General features: G+C 42.3%; 1 protein-coding gene and 2 long non-coding RNA genes across 3 annotated transcripts in view; 1 reads left to right on the top strand and 2 right to left on the bottom strand.

Annotated features, from left to right (window-relative positions):
- LOC138966286 (uncharacterized) overlaps positions 1-6025 on the bottom strand; it is a 470291-nt gene extending 464266 nt beyond the window's left edge. The window contains exon 1 of the long non-coding RNA XR_011455660.1: positions 5879-6025. This is a non-coding gene — a long non-coding RNA (uncharacterized lncRNA). The remainder of the gene's footprint in view (positions 1-5878) is intronic.
- Positions 6026-7847: 1822 nt separating this feature from the next.
- Positions 7848-9860, bottom strand: LOC138966287 (uncharacterized). Its single transcript, XR_011455661.1, has 2 exons — positions 9701-9860; positions 7848-9232 (listed from the first exon to the last, which is right to left on the bottom strand). It is a non-coding gene; the product is annotated as an uncharacterized lncRNA (long non-coding RNA).
- Positions 9861-14255: 4395 nt separating this feature from the next.
- Positions 14256-17480, top strand: part of LOC138966274 (uncharacterized) — a 41499-nt gene continuing 38274 nt past the window's right edge. The window contains exon 1 of the mRNA XM_070338426.1: positions 14256-17019. Within this exon, the coding sequence (XP_070194527.1) occupies positions 15486-17019 (1534 nt within the window). The 5' untranslated portion in view covers positions 14256-15485. The remainder of the gene's footprint in view (positions 17020-17480) is intronic.

Genomic DNA, 17480 nt, shown 5'->3' with positions numbered 1-17480 from the left:
TTTGGCTATACTCGCCAAGGAAAGTTTGAAAAGTTCAGAAGCTGGTTCGCTTGGTTAGGGTACAAGGTGCCTTACAAAAAAATGTCTCCCACACTCGTACTGTTGAGTCAATCACCGAATGTGGAAGATATTGTCGAAAGAGCATACAAATCAGACCAATTGATTTACAAACTTTAAAACTTTTGAACTGATCACCCATAACTTGAAGGTAACGTACACCAAATATGAATTATTTCGCTGATCACATGTAGACGTTAGAAACACTAATATTATTGTTGGGGGGGGGGGGGGTGTATTACAGAGTATTACTCAGAGCTTCTGAGCCCGCCTTCCGAGGCGAAACAGTGAAAGTGAACCACTTCGTACGGCTCAGATGCTCACAAGACATCATCTGAGACTGGACCATACAAAAAGGAGCTTCTTCCGAAGCTCCGAACATGATAGCTCAGATGCTTTGAATAGTAACGTATACATATTCGCATAGTCGTTTCATTTCGCTGACGTCACAGGTCGCGCGGTGTGCGGGCGAAAAGGTTTTAAAAGCCACGGGAGGTTGTCACTTCGCGGCATCCATCACCATAAGCGCCACACAGTCCCAAGACCCTTTCTCACCACATTCTCCACCCTCTCACTCCCCCCCCCCCCCCCCCTACCCTCAACCTCCTTTTTTGCGAAGCTGGATGTTGTAGCAGTGTGACAAGCATGTTACACCAAGATAGTGTGTCTACAGCACAACAGGCACTTGATACCAAGTTCTAATAAGTTAGTGACAAAAATTAATGAAAATGAAAATTAGACCTGCTCCGCTCTCCCCCCAGGCTTTTTCCAAGAGGTATTGAATTATACTATAAAACATGCACGTATTAGTATGTGAAAAAGTCTTTTCCCGCCCTTTTTCATTTGATTTCATTTAATTGGTCGTTCCGATGACATTGACTGTAGTTTTATTAGGTTCAGTGACTACAACGGTTGCAGAGAATAGATTGCTGTTAGTCTGATACATGGACTCATTGAAATTAAAGACAAGAACGAGTTTGATTTGCATACTTCAATACTCACACACGTGTGCGTCTGGGTATTGCGGACTTTTGTTATAGCCTAGTTGGTAGGTCAGTGTTTCTTTTGAGCTTTTTAGATCGAGTGAGTCATGTGTCATGATTCAAAATCGTACTCTGTTATGCAGAAATGAATCAGTGCATCTTGCACTTTAATATGCAGCGATGAATTAATGCCCTTTCCCCGCTCGCTCGCTCGCTCCTCTCTCTCACATGTGAGTTCTTGTGATTACGTTGAACATTCCAAAGATTTTTCAAATGTCCAATCTACATTTTTACACCTCTTTACATTTAGTCAAGTTTGACTAAATGTTTTAACATAGACGGGGAATCGAAACGAGGGTCGTGGTGTGTGTGTGTGTGTGTGTGTGTGTGTGTGTGTGTGTGTGTGTGTGTGTGTGTGTGTGTGTGTGTGTGTGTGTGTGTGTGTGTGTGTGTGTGTAGAGCGATTCAGAGAAAACTACTTGACCGATCTTCATAAAATTTCACATGAGAGTTCCTAGGTATGATATCCCCAGACTTTTTTTTCATTTTTTCGATAAATGTCTTTGATGACGTCATATCCGGCTTTTTGTGAAAGTTGAGGCCGCACTGTCACGCCCTGATTTTTCAATCAAATTGATTGACATTTTGGACAGGCAATCTTCGACGAAGTCCGGACTATGGGATCGAATTTCAGCTTGGCAGCGTAAAATTTTGCTAATTAGTTTGCTCATTTAAGTTGTCATTAAAATCCAATTTTCACTAACAGATTTAGAAATGATTGAATCGTATTCCTCAATTTCTCCTGAATTCAAAAATATATACATTTGTCATGTTTACTCTAAAAATGTGCTCAGAATTAAAGAAAATAGGTTAAGTACTGCGTACGTACGCTACGCGGAGACGAGCGTGACCCGTCTCGGTTTTTGGGTGTGGTTAGTCGAGACTATTTTAATATTGTCTCGGCGATGACTGTTTTTACATTTAGTCAAGTTTTGACTAAATGTTTTAACGTAGAGGGGGGAATCGAGACGAGGGTCGTGGTGTATGTGTGTATGTGTGTCTGTGTGTGTGTGTGTGTGTGTGTAGAGCGATTCAGAGTAAACTACTGGACCGATCTTTATGAAATTTGACATGAGAGTTCCTGGGTATGATATCCCCAGACATTGTTTTAATTTTTTTTATAAAATAATGTCTTTGATGACGTCATATCCGGCTTTTCGTGAAAGTTGAGGCGGCACTGTCACGCTCTCATTTTTCAACTAAATTGGTTGAAATTTTGGTGAAGTAATCTTCGACGAAGCCCGGACTTTGGTATTGCATTTCAGCTTGGAGGCTTAACATTTAATTAATGAGTTTTCTCATTAAAGTTGTCATTAAAATCGATTTTTTGCAAACAGATTTAAAATTGATTGCATCGTATTCTTCATCACATTCTGAATCTAAAAATATATACATATGTCATGTATTTACTCTCAAAATGTGATCACAATTAACGAAAATAGAATAATTAGTCTTACGATTAAAATGTAAGAAATCGATCCAAAAATGATGTAATCTTATTCGTGATCATTTCCTGATTCCAAAAACATATAGGATTCAAAACAAGCTCAGAAAGTTAACAAGAATACAGAAAAGCGCGCTTTCCTGCTTAGCACAATACGCTACCGCGCTTATCTGGCGTGTCAATATCACTACGTTTTGCACGTGGAAGGTGAGCGATTTTCTTCACGCGGGGATTGACGAAGCTGTTCTGTCTTGGTGAAAAAATACAGTGCGTTCAGTTTCATCCCGTGACTGAGTTCGACAGCTTGACTAAATGTAGTAATTTCGCCTTGTTGGGTCGGTAGAGGTGGGGTACCGTGGCAACGCCCCGTTGGGGGGGTCTGGGGGCCGGCAAAGCCCCCCTGAAGCTGAAGAAATTTAGCTATCATAAACAATTTGTGGCTTATCCTTGATTTTAAACATGATCAACTGGTGTCAGCAGCCACTCATTATTTCTTTTAAAGTTAGTATTAAATAATGACAATGTATCTTCCATGATATCTGCTCCCGACATCAGTATGGTTAGAGGGAAGACATGTCGCATAGGAGTGGCAGTTAAAACTGTACACAAATGATACTGATTAAACACTGAATTAACTGTTCCCCGGCTTTACAGACAGAAACAACAACATAATTCACAAACAGTTGTTTTTTTGGTTTTTTTTTTTACAGCCGAGGGGGGGGGGGGGGGTCCGGAACCCCTGTAACCACCCCCTAATCCGCCCCTGGTTACGCGACTTGTTTAGTGTTAACCTGTTACTTTGATGCCGACAGCTTGACTAAATGTTTTTATATCGCTTCACGCGACTTGTTCATAATATTACGGACATGTTAGTATGACAGATCAGGTGGGTGATCAAACCCAGTCTAATGACACGCCGTGGATCGTGTAACTCTGCATTTGCGCCACCGCAACTTTTTCAGTGCATTACGCGGACGAAGTAGCACGCTGCAAGATAGGTCTCTCACAGAAAATGAAAATTTGTAGGACTTTCAGGCATCATCTAGATTCTTCATTAGTACATTTTAAAGAAGTATATACTCAAGGTCTAAGGTACGTGCTTTTTTAGTCGAAATGTCAGGTTTCGGCAGTTCTGAAGTCCGATTTCTGCTGGAATTGTAGCTGAAATTGCACGATTTGTCCCTTCCCTCGTAACTTCAACGAAACAGCACTAGTTGATGCATTCCCGTGATGATATCCTGTGAGCTAAACATGTCCTTTGTATTCTTGATGAATGCTGTTGCACAATTTTGTCTTTGGGTGACGCACGCGGCAAAAGAAAACACAAACAATTAGACTTCATGTTATACGCCACCGATGCTTGGTGTAATTCGCCACCGCAATTTCACGTCTTGGATGTTATTCGCCACCGCAACTGTCTAATGAATTGCATAATATGTTGAAGAGTTCAGTGATTCTGTCACTTCCAATTGAAAATATTGATTTGACACGTACGCTCACATTGTGACAATCGTACAACACACACTCACCATGTGGTACGAAGGATTAAAGCTGCTACAGTCGACTCCGGATATTACGTCACCCGTCGGGGGATGTTTTTGAGCGACGTTATACGCGGTGACGCTGTATCCGGTTCATCGGTTATAACGTCACTTTTACGCGCGGGTGATGTTATATCCGGAGTCCAAGAGTTATGTCCCTTTCTAAAGTACTGACTGTTTTAATAAAACTGTGCAGAAATGGAAAGTGCATGCATTAGTGTTGTTTAAAAATTACAACAACATATTGTTGTAAGTTTTAAACTAACTTATTACAATAATATTTAATTCACTTCCTCATATATAGAATTGTGGACTATTCTCTTCTTTGCGTATTTCCAAAACCTGGCTATACCATGAATACAAAATTGTATACACAACATTTTCCCCGAAATTCGGCAACAGTATCAACGTACAGTGTTGTAGGCTGCATGCTGATTCTGAGACAGGTTGCTAGTGTTGAAGTGTCAAGCTCTGTCTACAATCTCACTCTTTGATTATATTGTCCGACGTTATTAGCTTTGAGGACACACACACACACATGGCTGTCGTGTATTCATATTCTGCTAGATCTTGACCTGTCCTTGATGTCCGAAGAAATAACAAGTCGCGTAAGGCGAAAATACATTTAGTCGAGTAGCTGTCGAACTCACAGAATGAAACTGAACGCAATGCAATTTTTCAGCAAGACTCGTAAGCATCGTCAGTCCACCGCTTATGGCAAAGGCAGTGAAATTGACAAGAAGAGCGGGGTAGTAGTTGCGCTGAGAAGGATAGCACGCTTTTCTGTACCTCTCTTCGTTTTAACTTTCTGAGCGTGTTTTTAATCCAAACATATCATATCTATGTTTTTGGAATCAGGAACCGACAAAGAATAAGATGAAAGTGTTTTTAAATTGATTTCGAAAATTTAATTTTGATAATAATTTTTATATTTTTAATTTTCAGGGCTTGTTTTTAATCCAAATATAACATATTTATATGTTTTTTTGAATCAGAAAATGATGGAGAATAAGATGAACGTAAATTTGGATCGTTTTATATTTTTTATTTTTTTTATTTTTTACAATTTTCAGATTTTTAATGACCAAGGTCATTGATCAATTTTTAAGCCACCAAGCTGAAATGCAATACTGAAGTCCGGGCTTTGTCGAAGATTATTTGACCAAAATTTCAACCAATTTGGTTGAAAAATGAGAGCGTGACAGTGCCGCCTCAACTTTCACGAAAAACCGGATGACGTCATCAAAGACATTTATCCAAAAAATGGAAAAAAACGTCTGGGGATATCATACCCAGAAACTCTCATGTCAAATTTCATAAAGATCAGTCCAGTAGTTTAGTCTGAATCGCTCTACTCACACACACACACACACACACTGACACACACACAGACACACATACACCACGACCCTCGTCTCGATTCCCCCCTCTACGTTAAAACATTTAGTCAAAACTTGACTAAATGTAAAAATGACGAGAACTTCATGGGTCCTTATACGTAATAAATGTCTATTTGACTTATCTCGTCAACAGCAAAGTGGCTGCCCACCTTCACGCACAATCGTTCTGGTAGTAACAACTTTGGGGTCATAGTTACCCCCTTTCCCCATCCACCGTCTCCACCACATCTAGTGAGCGGGACGTTATACTCGTTAGACTACTACTGTATTATTATTATCATTATAACGTCACTTGATATAACGTCCATGGCTTTCCAAGTAGAGTCAAAATAGTGCTTTAAGAGTGCAGTATCACTTTTCTCAATTTGTCGGTTCACTGCACTTAATGTTTACCTTTACAATTTAGCCTGAGCGACCTACTCAGCCTGTCGACAACGCCCAATTGAAAGTGACGCTCAGCCTCCTCGTCGAGGGCAGTTGTAGTCTGTATTCTACGGACCAAAAAACAAACAAACGTCGTAGTCTGTTCTCATCCTCTCGACCTTCTCCTACCGTCATTTCAATAATCGAGTTTTTTTTTTATATGCGTGATTGAAGGACAGAAGTAGACAGATCCATTCGCACGCGCTCGCGCAGGAGTAACCATGTATGCTCGATATGAAACTTTTTAAAACAATTTTTTTTAGTTAAAATCAAAGACAGGAACTCACAACACGAATGAAATGGAACATTTTTCTTTTAATTAAAAACCTAGAACACTGAGGAACCTAAGTAAGGAACTCACAAAGCGAAATGAAATGATTTTTCATTACTGACTAAAAACATAGAACAGGAACTCACAAAACGAAATGAAATAAAACATTTTTCTTTTGATTAAAAACCTCGAACAGGAACTCACAAAACGCATGCAGCAAAAATGATTATGCCTTGAACCTAGTTTTCCTTGGGTCTCTAACAACGGGAAAACGGAAAAACTTGAATACCGTTAACACACAAAACTTGTGACACGTGTAGGGTAAATGAACATGCCTTGACAGGGATATAGCTCAGTTGGTAGCGCGCTGGATTTGTATTCAGTTGGCCGCTGTCAGCGCGAGTTCGATCCCAGGTTCGGCGGAAATTTATTTCACAGAGTCAACTTTGTGTGCAGACTCTCTTCGGTGTCCGAACCACCCCCCGTGTATACTACATTGGGTGTGCACGTTAAAGATCCCACGATTGACAAAAGGGTCTTTCCTGGCAAAATTGCTTAGGCACAGTTAATAATTGTCTACCATACCCGTGTGACTTGGAATAAGGCCGTGAAAGGTAAATATGCGCCGACATGGCTGCAATCTACTGGCCGTATAAAATTTCATCTCACACGGCATCACTGCAGAGCGCCTAGAACTGTACCCACGGAATATGCGCGATATAAGCCTCATTGATTGATTGACAGTCGTTCACCATGCAAACTGCTGCATATGGGGATTGATATGACGTTATAACCGACATGGATGAGTGACGTTATAACTGGGTGACGTTATATCCGGTGACGTTATATCCGAGGTTAAAATAGTCTTGGAAAGAAGGAATTGAGCCGGGACCGGTGTTTGGGTGACGATATAACGGGGTGACGTTATATCCGGCGACGTTATAAACGAAGTAGACTGTATTAGGAAATCAGAATTTGGAAAGATTTTTTTTTTTTAATTTTTGCAGATGGGCGGAATTAATTTACAGTTTTGAAATGGTGGAGGAAAACAAACAGGTAGGACCCGGAAGAAAACCACTGACGACAAGCTTTTAATGCATAGCGTAAACCCAAATTCACTTTATGAACTGTCCCGGCAAGGGATTGAACCCGCGGCCAAGGAAATCAAGCGGATCATAGGGGCAGTACGCTATCCATCCTGCCATTCGTCGCCTTACACTAAGTAATGTTCAAACCATGCGGAACGTTTTTGTACATTCTTGTATGTGTAGGGGAAAGTCCCCAAATACCGAACACTTAAGCAAATCTGCCATCATCTCAAAAACAACAGAAGACAGACCTTTTTTGAATGTGAATTTTAATAAAGTAATTGATCAGCAACATTCATACCACTTTTTGTGGACAGAAATCAACATAAAAGAAAGTTATCTTAAAATCATTTTTTTTAGAATATGTTCGGAATTACAACACCTGTTCCCTAACTCCGAACACAGAGGTTCAAAATCCGAACAGCAAAAACCAATGTTACTTTGACTGACAAACATCGCAAAAGTACTCTCTTTGGCTTTCTGTTGTTCCAGCGCAATCCACATGCACCCATTCTGAGCACATCAAACACTGAACCATGTCCTCACAGGTGCATTCTCGGCACAAAAAAAACAGAACCAGCTAGCTTCCTGCTGATGACTGACGCTTGTTTTCTTGTTTCTAGCTTTCTGTTTCTCTGTGTTCTCTGTGTTTGGCTTTGATTTGCTTGTTTTCTTTGTTGGTTTTTGTTTTGCCTGCCACTCTTCAAGTTTACGTTTGTATGGACTTGACGTGATAAGTTCAGCTTCTGTTTTTCTGGATTTTCGTTTCGCCGCTAATTTCTGTTGTGAAACACTGGGATTGTGAGAAATCAGCGCCACTGAAACAGCTGACTCAAGGACGCAGTCATAGTGTCCTGCATTGTCCCCATGAGGTGGAGTAAACAGGGAGTGACTGCATGCGAGATGATAAACTAAGAGTAATACCTAATATACTGGACTCGCAGCGAAATATACAAACAAATGAGATGAGTAAAGGAGAGTCACTGGTTGAGCCAAAGAGTCATCGTTGTATTTGAGAACGTTCCCAGACTCTGCATTGATGATGTGGATGGGCTGCTGCAACACCTCACTTGTAGCAGAAATGTCCATGTCTCCCACTGAAGCAGTTGAATGAGCCATGTGAAGAATCTTTTCTTCTAGGGAGAAAAAAGCGAAAGATGATGGCATGTCAAAGTTTATTGCAGCTGACACTTCGCGGAAGCCTTCAATGTTGCTGAGCATGTGACTGGTCATCTTTTGTCTTAGAGCATCAGCTTGGATCTGTTCTTGTATTTTCGTGTGACACTCTGAAGGTAACCCATTACCGTTCCTTTCTGCAGTTTGGAACGCAGGAGTGTTGCCGATGACAATGGATCTAAAAAAGCAGCGTCCATCGGGATTGGTTTGGATAACTGTTTTGTTTGGAAGTGCCAAAAATAGGCCTATGTCTTACTCAGAGCATGGGCTAGGTGGCTCAGAAAGTGGGTCTACTGGATGTCCAGTTCGCCCAGAGAGGGGTCTTGCTGGTTCAGAGGGGGGTCCTGCTTGTTCAGAGGGGGGGGGGGGGGGTTCTACAGGCTCAGCGGAGGGTCTTGGTGGTTCAGAGGGGGGTCCTGCTTCTTTAGATGAGGAACCTGCTGGCTCGGAGGATTTTTTGTCTTCATTGAAAATATGTTGAATTCCATTTCTGCTCGCTATTTCGTATGCAAGTGACATAACGTCTTTTCTGGTCAGGCCAAAAAACATCCTCTCACATTTAATGATCATGGTCAACCAATTCTTTTTCTATTGCTGGGGGAAGAATGGACGGCCTCCCCAAATGTTTTGTATCACCCATGGCATGTTCGTATTTTCCATCAAGATGATCTTTAAGTGTTGTGGGGGGGGGGGGGGATTCCATACGCTCTTGCAGCTGCTCGAAGTCCAAGCCTCTTGTCTATGACAGCTGCCATGGCTGTTGCCAGTGACTGCGTTGACCATGTAGCCCTGCACAATATACCGGTACACCAAGTATTAACAACGCTCATCACTCTGTACTAACTAGATCTACTTCTGGCATACACATGCACAGAAAATAAAAAGAGAAGAAAAGAGAGAGAGAGAGAGAGAGAGAGAGAGAGAGAGAGAGAGAGAGAGAGAGAGAGAGAGAGAGAGAGAGAGAGAGAGAGAGAGAGTCAAAATCCGAACACACAAGTTCAAATACCGAACACTGTTCGGTATTTGAAACATGGAGTGTTCGGTAATTGAAATCTACCTAACTATTTTAAAACCACGGGGCGCTCAGGCAAGATCTAAGACGAATGCTTTCAAACAGACATATTTGGCAAGCAGATAGATCACACTGTTAATTTCAACCATAACTTTTCACAAAAAGCAACTCAAATTCATACTATGATCCTAGTCTGCTGTGGGTCGAAATAGCATTGAGAGTCATAAAATCATAAATTCACTCACCGGTTTTTTTTGCCGCCTTTATCCGCCATGATTTTTGGTGCAGGATAATCAGGGACGGTACTCTATCACCTCGTGCAATCCAATTTGAGTAGTCACCTCTTGTTTTCGAGAAATCAGCTGTTCGGTATTAGGCACCGTTCGGTATTTGGGGACTTTCCCCTAGTCAATCTTCCGAATGTAAATGAATGCATAAGAGAACATGAGGACAAACTTTTCATCAGCGTGCCTTCCTAAAAGTGAAATCTCATTGGTGAAAACGTTGGTCTTCATGTTCTGATGTGTCTTTATTTTGCTGCGTAATCTGTTCAGATCATCACTAGCAGTCATCGATGCATTTCCCACTTGTAATTATAGTATTTTTTTCTCACTCTTACGGGTAAGCACTGTTATATTTCCTATTGATGTCATCATACCCTAAACCTCTTGAATCTCACAGTCCCAGGGATATTTTTTGGGGGGGTCATATATATAAGCACATTCCAGTACATGTGGGTTATACACTCAAGTACAGATAAGCATACTTTTCATACAGAAGAAGAAGAAGAAGAACAAGAACAAGAAGAAGAAGAAGAAGAAGAAGAAGAAATACTACAGTTTGATTTGTCAACTCATGGTGCCTTTAAATCCTTTGCATAGGCAACATCACGCCACGCCCCTGAGTTTAAAACTTGCAGCACTAAAGTTAAAATGCTCCTATCAATTGCTGTCAGTTTTGTGACCAAAATAAAGGTTTAAATGCCTCCACGATGTTGATACGTTTGAAAATAACAATTTGCGTAGTGCGGTGGCGAATAACAAAAAATGCGGTGGCGAGTTACATCTAACATTGAATTGATGCGGTGGCGAATTACAGAGAGTTGTTGACACTCTGTTTTTATCTGCTTCTTGCAAAGTATATATGGAACTATATACAGAGAAACTACACGTGGAGATTCATAAAACATTAAAGTTATCAGTGAACATGTCCAAGAATAACCAGTAATCTCCGTTTTGTTGCATTTGACGCAGAAACTGAAAATATGCCCAAAACATGGGGAAACGAGAAGAAAAACAGATCGTCACGATCACCAGGGCCATCAAAGCATCAAAAAATATATACAGAAATATAGCTAAGGATATAAGTTAGTGAAATGCAACACTTGAGAACATGCTGAGTGCCTAACATTCTAACAATTTAATTTATCATTCGAGAGACCTACCTCGCAGCTTGCCTCTTCGTCGGCGTTAAGCGATAAAAAGTTGCGGTGGCGCAAATGCAGAGTTACACGATCCACGGCGTGAATGATTGTTACAAATTTTTATTTTAAGTTCAGGTCGGTTCAGTGCAACCGCTCTCTCTCCCTCTCTCTCTCTCTGTTCACCTCTCTCCCTCTGTCTCTGACTCTGTCTGTCTGTCTGTCTGCCTGCCTGCATGTCTCTCTGTCTCTGTCTCTCTCTCTTTCTCTCTCCTTACAAAACTCGAGTTAAGTGCCTATGTTGAGGCCCTGGCATGCCTACCGACCTGTCCACTTCAGTCTCTGAACCCCTCTTTATGGCTTTGCACCATCTTAAAACATCTTCGCTGTCAGAAAAGCGTCTTTTCCTTCACTCTTGTGCTTTAACCGCGACATATTCTATCGCCCATCCGGTTCACGATGTCGTAGGTCGTCTGCCGACTTCGCGTTTAGTAGCGCGAGTTACCGTTCTTGGGTCCGTTGGTATGAAAGTGACACGACATGGTGAGAAGTTGACTGCCGCGGTAAACGGAGATGTCGTTGGAATAACGGTTTGTTTTTGGACAAGTGTGCTCCGGTTAGCCTGTTGTGTGTTCATTGTTTGTTGAAACAATAACTTGTTAAGCTTACTGAGTTTTTAGTTCGTCGTGTTCGAAGTTCGAGTTTGCAGGTGGTTGGAATCGTGCTTTGTCCTACTGACCAGTCCAGTGAAGATTCCCGTGGTGCATACCAAGCAAGGTAAGACTTTGTGTGTAGCTAAGACGGTAAAACTTACTCGTGTGCTGTTGCATACAATGGTCATCTTTTGTCTTCGAGCCCAGTATAAGAGAACTATTGTAGACTAGACGTGTGTTTGCCTCGACCAGAAACTGTCCGCTGATGGTGAAGAGTGGTTTTTTTCTACAAAATGTGGGTCGTTTGCTTGCATACTTGCCTACGTGCGTGTGTGCGTGATTGTTGATTGATGTTTCGAGCAAGCATTGAAAGTATTAACAGTATCAGTAAAAGAAATTAGACACAGGAAAACTGCCGCTTGTTTCAAGACTGTCATCGCTTTCTTAGATAAGAGTCTACTGGACCTTAACATTCTTATGAAATGAGACTGCTGTGAGGTTATGAGTGGAAAAGTATATGAAATGTTTGTTTGTGTGACGCTGTCCATTACTCTAGCTGTGACCGACGTTCTCTTCTTTACAGTCAATTAACCTCATACAGCCTCGTTTGGGTGCAGACAAAATGTGAAGGAATTTTTTGCAGACGACTGTTTGTAAAGGCTAAGTCTTTCCCGTGAAAAGAATCCAACACTTGGACGCACTCTGATATTTATCTTTTTTTTGTTTCATATATATTGGTTTGTTAACGGACCGTGGCAGTGGCAGTGTGAAATACATGTATTTTTTTAAACAAATTCCCACTCTGCACAGGAGGCAGCCAGGCTGTTGAATTTTGATACGTGTCAAAATGGAGGGATGTTCTTTTCCCATGTAAAAGTCTGGCCAGATCTGAGATGGTGAACCAGATTTTTCACGGGACGGAGTGTGCCTTTAAAGTCCCGTTGTCCTGCGAAATGTGAGGCACTTTGTTATGTCCATTTTAACTGGCGTGCCATGAGGTTAGTTAATGAGCTTAACAAACAAAAAGAACACTGATTTACGATTCGAAGTTGACACATGTCTGGTCGGGTACACAACATTAAGCTTAAAATAGCGAATTCCAATCCTTGTCACTTTTAAAAACAACGCAGAACACCTAATATAAAGGAATTAACTGAAACGAAAACAATCTCAAACAAGTCGCGTGAAGCGATATGAAAACATTTAGCTGTCGGCATCAAAGTACAAGATTAACACCAAAAAACAGTCATCGCCGAGACCATATTAAGATAGTCTCGACTAACCACACCGAAAACCCGAGACGGGTCACGCTCCTCTCCGCGTAGCGCGCGAACGCAGTACTTACTTAAACCTATTTTCTGTAATTCTGAGCACATTTTTATAGTAAACATGACATATGTATATGTTTTTGAAATCAGCAGAAGTTGGGGAATACGATGCAATCATTTTTGAATCTGTTAGTGAAAATTCGATTTTAATGACAACTTTAATGAGCAAACTAATTAACAAGGTTTTACGCTGCGGAGCTGAAATTCATTCACATAGTCCGGACTTCGTCGAAGATTGCTTGACCAAAATTTCAATTCGTTTGATTGGAAAATGAGGGCGTGACAGTGCGGCCTCAACTTTTACAAAAGGCCGGATATGACGTCATTTATCGAAAAAATGAAGAAAAAAACCGTCAAATGGATATATATATATATATATCATACCCAGAAACTCTCATGTGAAATTTCATGAAGATCGGTCGAGTAGTTTTCTCTGAATCGCTCTACACACACACACACGCACATACACACATACACCACGACCCTCGTATCGATTCCCCGTCTATGTTAAAACATTTAGTCAAAACTTGACTACATTTTAAGTAAGACTAAATCCTCTTGGGCAAAATCAAGGAAACATCTTTGTTTATATTACCATTTCCACCCTTCGACCAAAACATTATACAACCCTAAACCTTTGCAATGTCCAAAAAGAAAGACACCGCGTTTTGACTATAGGTGTTGAACCGACATACCATCTAATTTATAAATATTACTTCTCAAATGTTCAGATTCCATTTAGAAATCTTACATGTCACATCGTGTCAAACACGTATTATATTATGTTGAAAGTAAAACGTTGTTATGGGTTACTGCCGATCCTTGAAGAATAAGATCACTGGGTCAGACTGCCGTGATGCTTTCAACTACTGGTATAAGACAGAATTTTGTTAACACAACTATGTAACAGTGGAATGCAGCAATCGTTTTTGAGCCGGTTTGACAAGAGATTATAACGAAATTACCAAAGTTTCAATTCTTCGGCAGAAGTTTTGAAAGATTAATTGAGAGTATTCTTTTGTTTGCAAAAGCCATTTCAGATATCGTATAAAGCAAGACAGAACGACAAAAAAGATTAGTTATAAAAAGTAAAATAAAATCCTTCAAACAGTAAAACAAAGGTGTAGATTACGAACTTTGTGAACAAGGAAAGAAAAATTGTATTTAATCACAAAATAGCGAGGAGTGGTAGGCGGGATGTTGTTTGTTTGCTTGTTTGTTTATTTGTTGTTGGTGTATTTGTGTTGTGTTTTGTTTTGTTTTTGTTTTGTTTGTTTAGTTGTTGTTGTTGTTGTTTTTTGGGGGTAGGGGTGGCTAATCACGAATTCTCCTCAACTTCAAACCAAGCGGCGACATGTTTTCTTTTTCAGTGTTACAAGGCAAGGCATGCTGTCAACTGAGGAAGACCTCAGTGTTCACGGTGCAACAAGACGGGACCCCCCAACAGAAACTCCCTCCATCGGTGCTGAATGTGTCACAGTGATGGATCTACAGAGTTCATAAAGTGGCCGCATGTCTGTTGCGCTACGTGCCTTGCAACGTGTTGTCATTTGGTCGCATTCCCAAACGCTGTCGTTTCTCCCGACTAGCTTGCTTTGAGGCGCCTAAGATTTTGCCACACCTTCCACGGTCTTTTATACTGACGCGCGTGTCTTGTGTGAGTTGCTCGTCATAGTGTTTGTCTGAAGTTCGAAAAAAAAAGAACCTGTATTTTCGATCTACGGCGCACTGTGTATTTTTGTGATAAATGAAACCTAGCAATATTTCCGGGAAAACAGTGCCTTTAAATGTGCTTAGAAGAATAAACGGACTGCCCCTTTCTAGAACACAGGCTTTGAGACCGAACGGTTATTTAAGCTATTAGTTAGTTTAACCGATGTTGCGCGCTTTCGGCCTACCGTATTCAACACGCGAATGAAAGTACCAGTGTTACACTGAAATTATAATGAAGACCAAAAGGGGGAGAGAGAAGTTTGTGTAAGTGTAGCGCATGTGTTGTAAGGAAGCTCAGCTCTTGGAAAGTGTTCAGGAGATGAACAGTGTTGTGCCACCGTTCGGAGATCACCGAACTCTTGCGAACTGTAGGGAAATGAACCCAACATCAGGAGATTATTGCGCCTTTTCGCGACACCTTGCAAATACTCAAAGAAATCTTCACCACGCTTTCTGTGACTGCTCTTCGGATTCCAAATACATTTTTAAGGATAAAACATCTCTCTTTTGGCCTTTTGAGAACTGGACGCTGCTGTAAATCCACTGTTGTATACATTTGTTTAATAATTGTGTGAACAGAGAATTTTCTCACCAATGTGATTACAGTTCTACGGAGTTTTGTTGTTGTTGTAATCCTGTGACAACTGTGCACAAACGTTTGCAGTTTTTATGTTTGCATGAGTAGAAGTTTTGTGTGTGCTTATTGTAAACGATTACTACATTTTTACCACGGGTATCGACAATGACGTTTCACGTGCTTCAAACAGATTGAACAGATTGATTTACGATCACCTCAGAATTGTCTCATTGCCGCCATCCAAAACTGAACAAAAATGAGAGAGAAGGATCGGAGACGAAGTGAAAATTTCAGAATTGGTTCAGTTTTGTCCTTTGCCTTCACATAAAAACTCGGACAATGTTGGGCTCCCGGCTGATCGCAGCCGTACTTGTGGCTCAACTCGCATTCCTCCAACTGGTTCACATAACCGATGGAACTGATACGGGTGGATTGCCACCTGCACAGTTCACAGGACTGGATAACGCCCCAAACTTGGGTAGCAACCCAGGACAACAGCTGGAACAAACAGCCAACAAAGGAGATGACGAGAATCGGATGTCGTCATCGTTGCCGAGACTGACCCGCCTGTCGTTCAGTGACCTGCAGCACGCCTCCTCTAACTCTTACACTTCTCGCTGCTGTGACATTGTACCCGAGCTCTGCACACCCGCGGGCAGGTGCGCCCTGAACGTGTCCGACTGTGTTAGCTTTTGTATCTGCGCTCGGAGCCCAGGGCTTCACTGGTGCCCTGGTGAACTGCAGAGGCTGAGAGAGGTTCTCAAACAGCGGCGAGAACACGGTACGCTGGATGGAGCTACTCCTGTGCCCAGCGATGGAGGTCCGGGAATAACGGATGGAGACGCTGCTGCCGGTAGCGAGACCGGTCTTACCGAGGGAGGAGGTCTTCAGCTTGGCGGAGATGGAAGTCTTGGTCTTATGGACGGAGGTGTTGCCTTGCCAGGCGGAGGTACTGATAGAGATTCAGACTCTCCACCTCAGTCCTTCCCGACAAACCCCCAGTCCTCCTCGGACTCGCAGCACCATCTTCCCCACCTCGGTTTAGCGATGGGGTCGCTGTCTCTCGATGATCTTAATCTTGGTGGAGGTGCCTCTAGTGTCAAGCCAGGAATGACCCTGGGGTCTTTGAATCTTGGCCACAGTGACTCGGGTCCCTCAGATGACGCAGCTCGTGCGTCTCCGGCTCAACTGGCGTCAGCGCTAGCTTCCCTGGGGTCTCTGGGTCCTGGTGACGTCACTGGCGACTCAAGTGACGCGTTGTCTGGGGACAGTCACCAGCGTATTCCACCAGTTTTTCCGATGATGAACAGCGGAGGATCAGGGCTTGGGGGTCGCAACGACACCCAAGATAATACTGATCAAAGTGATAAGCAAGGCGGTAGTTCGCTGACTGCTTCAGGTAACCACAGAAACAGTTCCAGGAGCAGTAGTCTTGCTAAAAGCTCAGAACCACAGCCGCACAACATTCACACCAACACATCAAACACCGACAGCAACAACAACGACATCCGCGAAGACGCAATACCATGGTGGCCGGACGACCCAGAATCCTGCGGCGCAGACTGCGTTCTCAACGGCGGGCGATGCGTCTTCGATTTCAACCGCACGTACACCCAAGTCTGCGTGCACGACAGCGTGCAGCCCTGTCACAAACTCAACTGCGTCCACGGCACGTGTGCCTCGAGAAATGGGTCGTACAGCTGCGAGTGTGAGGTCGGCTGGACGGGGATTTTCTGCAGCAAGCGATGCGAGATGAACTGCGGTGACCACGGTACGTGTGTGGTGATGGCTGGCGAGATGGTGTGTCGTTGCCAGCACAACTACACCGGCGTCTACTGCGACGAGCTGAAGCCCACGCCGTCACCATGGCCAGGTGAGAGGGATGAGTGATTTTTCTGTTGTGATTATGTTGATGTTATTATATTAATGTGATTATTGTCGTTGTAATTATTATTATCGTTTTCGTCCATAGTTACATCTGTGAGAAGAGTCTTGGTGGTTAGGTTGGTCGGTTGGTTGTTGTTTGGTTGTTTAGCTGCATGGTTTTGATCAAAACCTTACTTTAGACCATGAGCTGGTGGAAAATCAGCAGTGAACAGTACAGGAACTTTTAAAGAAACTGTAGAGCAAGAAAAGTGGGGCAAACACTTTTAACATCACTATATGCCCATTATTAAATAGAGGCAATTTTTGAATAGGCGCTGCGCTCTCCCAGTTTCCGTTGCGACGATAGCCAATACTGGCTCATGCAACGTACATTTACCAGTTCCAGATCCAGATCCAGACTCTTTCTTTGTTGTGGTCGTCGTCGTCGCTGACGTCGTCGTCGTGATC

Source organism: Littorina saxatilis, linkage group LG5, assembly GCF_037325665.1.
Source record: "Littorina saxatilis isolate snail1 linkage group LG5, US_GU_Lsax_2.0, whole genome shotgun sequence".
Taxonomy (NCBI): Eukaryota; Metazoa; Mollusca; class Gastropoda; order Littorinimorpha; family Littorinidae; genus Littorina; species Littorina saxatilis.
This window is presented reverse-complemented; position numbering and strand designations above follow the sequence as displayed.